This window comes from Dermacentor andersoni, chromosome 8 (assembly GCF_023375885.2).
Source record: "Dermacentor andersoni chromosome 8, qqDerAnde1_hic_scaffold, whole genome shotgun sequence".
Lineage (NCBI taxonomy): Eukaryota > Metazoa > Arthropoda > Arachnida > Ixodida > Ixodidae > Dermacentor > Dermacentor andersoni.
In genome coordinates, this window is record NC_092821.1 from 64,995,894 (window position 1) to 65,000,556 (window position 4,663).

Consider the following 4,663-nt stretch of genomic DNA (forward strand, 5'->3'; position numbering starts at 1 on the left):
GTGAATAAACAAATGGTTTTGCAACAGTACAGCAATAAACGCGCACCATGCATCAGTCTACCACACGGAAGAGCGTCGCAGCATACGGTAGCTGATTCACACAGACATGTGTTTATGTTTACGTTCGCACTCCTTGCGTAATAAGACTCCCAGAACTTCCACAATAGAAAGTAATTTACAACACACAAACGCAAAGAACACAGACATACGTCTCGTTTTCAACTCGGCCGTCATGCAAATGACATATAGCGCGGAAAAACGTGAACATGCTGTGTGTTAGCGTCGTAAACTTCATACTAGGCAAGGAGCTAGCACACCACAATCCCGCGACAGCCGCTAATGAGACCAAGACGGGAGCACATGTCTGTGAACACTCAAACGGAGCCCCTAAGCCACTCTGCTCCTTCGCCACCCCCTCTGCACGGCTGCATCAATCGTTTCAAGCACAGCACACCAAACACACATTCAGCGCTGAACAGTGGGCGGTCGACGCAGTTGCATTTACATGACTTGCAGCGAGCAGCACATGCCTCGATGTCCGTTAAGCAAAGTCGGACACGGCGACGCCACATCGCGGTTCGCAGAACTTCGCTGCCGAGGCGCTAGGCCACTTCGATATTTCAATCGTCACCACCGCCGGTTCTCAAGAAAGCACGGGTCACACAACGCAGATTCTGTACTACCAGAGCTCACCGAGGCCAAAGCCGCACTGCCGCACCGCCACTACTCACGGCTTTCCGCCAAGTAACACAGAACCTACAACCAACACACAAGCAACGCACGTACAATCACATCGACATTAGCGCAAGCTTCGTCGACGCTGCGGAGTACAGTGACGGGAAGACCTTTGCCGTCGTTGTGGTCGACTCGGGCGGCAACATTTCCAATAGCGCCTCAATTCGCACTTCAGACTGTAGTATAGTGTCGCCCCCTGTCGGATCTCTGTGTCATCGCACATGTATGTTTTGTAATTGCTTAGCTAGATGGCGTACCCCCCTTCTGTCATGTGACAAGCTTGGACCAATCGGGAGGTGTCATCTAGCATGTGAAGCCTTTATAAGTAATAAACGGCCGTGCGTCGGTCGGGTCTTCGTTCCGGTTTTCATCGGGAGCAGTTAGCTCCGAGTCTCCTTCACTGCGCCGGCGCTAGCCGCGCGTTCGCCCGTCGGGGCCCCCCGCTTGCCTGCCGCTGCCGACACAACATCTTTTGGCGACGAGGATGGGATTCCCGCAGCGGTTCCGACCGAAGCCCCGGGAAACCAACGAGCTTCGTAAGTGAAGCGACCCTTCCCGTGTCCGCACGGCAGGCAAACGCCGCCGACGCACTCGGCGTCGCGAGGCTTCCGAGCCTAGGCCTTCTCGTCCCCTTTGTTCTTCCTTGCCCATTCCTGCGGCGAGCTCCGGCTTGCCTCCTGCACTGTCTCCTGCACGCTACCAGGCATGGCTTTTACGGCGAACCTTCCCGTTTTTCTTGAAGTGCCCGGCCCACCGTTAATCCCTTGGTACCGCTGGAAAAAAATTTTTCAGGCCCACCTCGAAGCGGCCGGCGGTGGCGACTGGACGGACGCGCGACGAGCGTCCGCGCTCGTCAGCGCTCTCGGGCGTGAGGGACAACGGAAGTACTTCGCAGACGAGGAGCAGGAAGCAGCAAGGCAGTTAACCGGCGCAGCGTCACCGTCAAGTGAAGCAGCAAGGCAGTCGACCGGCGCAGCGTCAACGTCAAGTGATGCGGTCCCGCCAGTGTCAGAGTTTCCGAGACTCTTGGAGCGGCTTGACCGGCTGTTCGCCGCGTCAACAAATGTCCTGGCGGAACGGCACGAATTCACCAGTCGAAAGCAGTTCGAGGGAGAAGGATTCCTGGAATTCGTGACCGCATTGAAGGAGAAGGCGGTACAGTGCAACTTCGCCGCAACCTACGACGAGCGCGTCCGAGACCAGATAATACATGGCGTAGCGAACGTCAGCGTTCGCGAAAAGTTACTGGCTCATGGCGAAACCCTGTCCCTGGACAAGGCAGAAGAAATTGGACGCTCGTTAGAAGCCTTGCAGCGAGCGAACCGCGCGTTCGGCTCCGAAAATGTTCGAAGAATTGAGGCATCTCAACTTGGCGTTCCGTCGACGGGCCAAGATGGCCGACTTCTTCCGGGGAGCCGCCAAGATGGCCGACGTAGTCCGAGAAGCCGCCGAGACGACCGACTTCTTCCGAGAAGCCGCCGAGAGGGCCGACATTTCACACAGGGCTCCTCCGGGAACCGTGGTGCATGCGATCGGTGTGGCAGCACGAAGCATATTGCAACGTACAGGAATTGTCCAGCAAGGAACCAGCGGTGCAACGCCTGCCACACGTTGGGCCATTTTGCATCAGTATGCCGAAAAACCCGTACTGTTCAACACGTCTCTTCCGCAGAGACGCTGTCTTCAACTTCCGCAGGGCAGCCGTCCGCGTCTGTCTTGGCGGTAAGCGCTTTCGAAACTAAAAAAGATTTGGAAGTTCCGGTCGTAGTGAATGGCGTCTCCATGCGACTGCCGGTGGATACGGGAGCATCTGTCTCATTGATGACGGCCGAAGATTTTGGAAAGCACTTTGGTCGACAGCACAGACTGTCACAAACAGTGGACTTGAAAAATTTCTCCAAGCAACGCATCGACATTCAAGGCCTGTTTCAAGCCACTGTCCAGTTTTTCCAAAGGTCATGCTCCGTCACGTTCCACGTAACGACTACAGGAACATCACTGCTGGGTTTAGACGCCATCCAACGCTTGGGCATACAGATCGACGGTACGTCGTTGACATGTCGTCTACCATCGCTTCCTTCAGTACAGAGCCCCACAGGTGTGCCTCCGGGTTTTCATCACCGTTCCAGTGACGAGTTGGGTCTCGTCAACAACTTTGTGCACCGAATTCATTGGCAGCAAGATGCGAAACCAGTATCCTCAAAGTTGCGCCGACTACCCCTGGCTCTCCGTGACCAGGTCACAAATGAATTGCGACGTCTCGAGGACTGCGACGTCATCGAGCGCGTCGAGGCTTCCGAGTGGGTGTCTCCACTCGTGGTGGTGCGCAAGAAGGATGGAACCATGCGGCTCTGTGTAGATCTGCGGGAACAGGACAGTCTTGTGTCTCAAGTTCAAGAAAAGGTCTTGCAGAAACAGTGGCAGACTAAACAGTGCGTAGACAAACGTAGAGGTGCTCAGGCAACTCGTATCAAGGTGGGAGACACCGTCAGAATAAGATTTAACAGGAAGGGATTTTTTAAGTACAGTAAACCTCGTAAAGTCAAGGCTCAGATAGGACCATCTACTTTTCTACTCAGTGATGGGCAAACGTGGCATGTGTCTAAGTTAACCGTAGTGATGAAGGATCCAGCAAGTAGTACATTGTGTACAAGTGATAGAAACTTTTTGTACTCATATTCAAACTTGGATAGTCATTCCGATGACTCGTCTGTAGTGACATCGTCCTTTCATAGGCATCAGTTAAGTAGTTCGTCTGGCTGTATCACTTCCGAGTCTGCACAGTCAGCAGTCGTCTCTGATTCCGTTGGGGAATTGGTAGCCTCCCAGGACTTGTTGGGACGTCGAGAGGAGCTTCCTGGGCAACCCTCTCCAGCTTTGAGCGACAACCACATTCAGCTTTCCAACCAGGGGGAGGTAAATAATAGTGGGACGACTGGGTCTTTGAAGTCGACCGATACGCGTCGCAACCCCCAAAGTTCTTCTGAGGTACGCACGCGTCCTCATCGTGACAGAAAACGGCCTCCGTGGCTCGATGATTTTGTTTCTGTAGTGTAGAGCGTATTTACGTCTTCGAAATGCCACGGCTAAGGGCCTCGTTGTGACATTTAGCAGACAGTCCACATGTTTCATTAACACAGGTATAAAATGTGCTCCTTGTTGCGGTGCAGTGAGTTTTGTGCCGTGTTTCTTGTTCGACTTTAGTTGAGTGACTGCCTGTGTTTTGGTGCCCAAGACTGGTGCACGTGTATGTGAACTTGGGCAGGGACGGACTGAAATTGTTGTGGACTTAAGTGCGTGCTTTGTGTGCGACTGGTGTGCGTGTGTGAACGTGGGGGTGAACGAACTGAATTTGTCCTTGGACTTAAGTGCGCGTGATGTGTGCGCGTTTCACTGTATGCTTACTTTGTTTCCAGGGGGGGGATGATGTAGTATAGTGTCGCCCCCTGTCGGATCTCTGTGTCATCGCACATGTATGTTTTGTAATTGCTTAGCTAGATGGCGTACCCCCCTTCTGTCATGTGACAAGCTTGGACCAATCGGGAGGTGTCATCTAGCATGTGAAGCCTTTATAAGTAATAAACGGCCGTGCGTCGGTCGGGTCTTCGTTCCGGTTTTCATCGGGAGCAGTTAGCTCCGAGTCTCCTTCACTGCGCCGGCGCTAGCCGCGCGTTCGCCCGTCGGGGCCCCCCGCTTGCCTGCCGCTGCCGACACAACACAGACCCCGGAGTCGCCGAGCAAGTCGCCATCGCCCTCGCCCTGCTAGACGGTCGTGGGTCCGAAATTTATAGTGATTCCAAAACGGCAGTTAGGGCTTTTCAAAAGGGTTGCATCGCCAAGGAAGCTGTTAGTCTTCTTAGCGGCTCGAGTCCACATGCTCTCACAAACCATTCAATTCACTGGTTTCCCGCTCACGTAGGATCGGTCG

At 54.0% G+C, this 4,663-nt stretch overlaps 1 protein-coding gene across 1 annotated transcript; it reads left to right on the forward strand.

Annotated features, from left to right (window-relative positions):
* The first annotated feature begins 1,083 nt into the window (after positions 1–1,083).
* On the forward strand, positions 1,084–4,370 carry LOC129386833 (uncharacterized). Its single transcript, XM_055075080.2, has 2 exons — positions 1,084–1,271; positions 1,528–4,370. The coding sequence occupies exon 2, from the start codon at positions 2,518–2,520 to the stop codon at positions 3,790–3,792; it is 1,275 nt and encodes a 424-aa protein (XP_054931055.1). The 5' UTR covers positions 1,084–1,271; positions 1,528–2,517; the 3' UTR covers positions 3,793–4,370.
* The last annotated feature ends 293 nt before the right edge of the window (positions 4,371–4,663 follow it).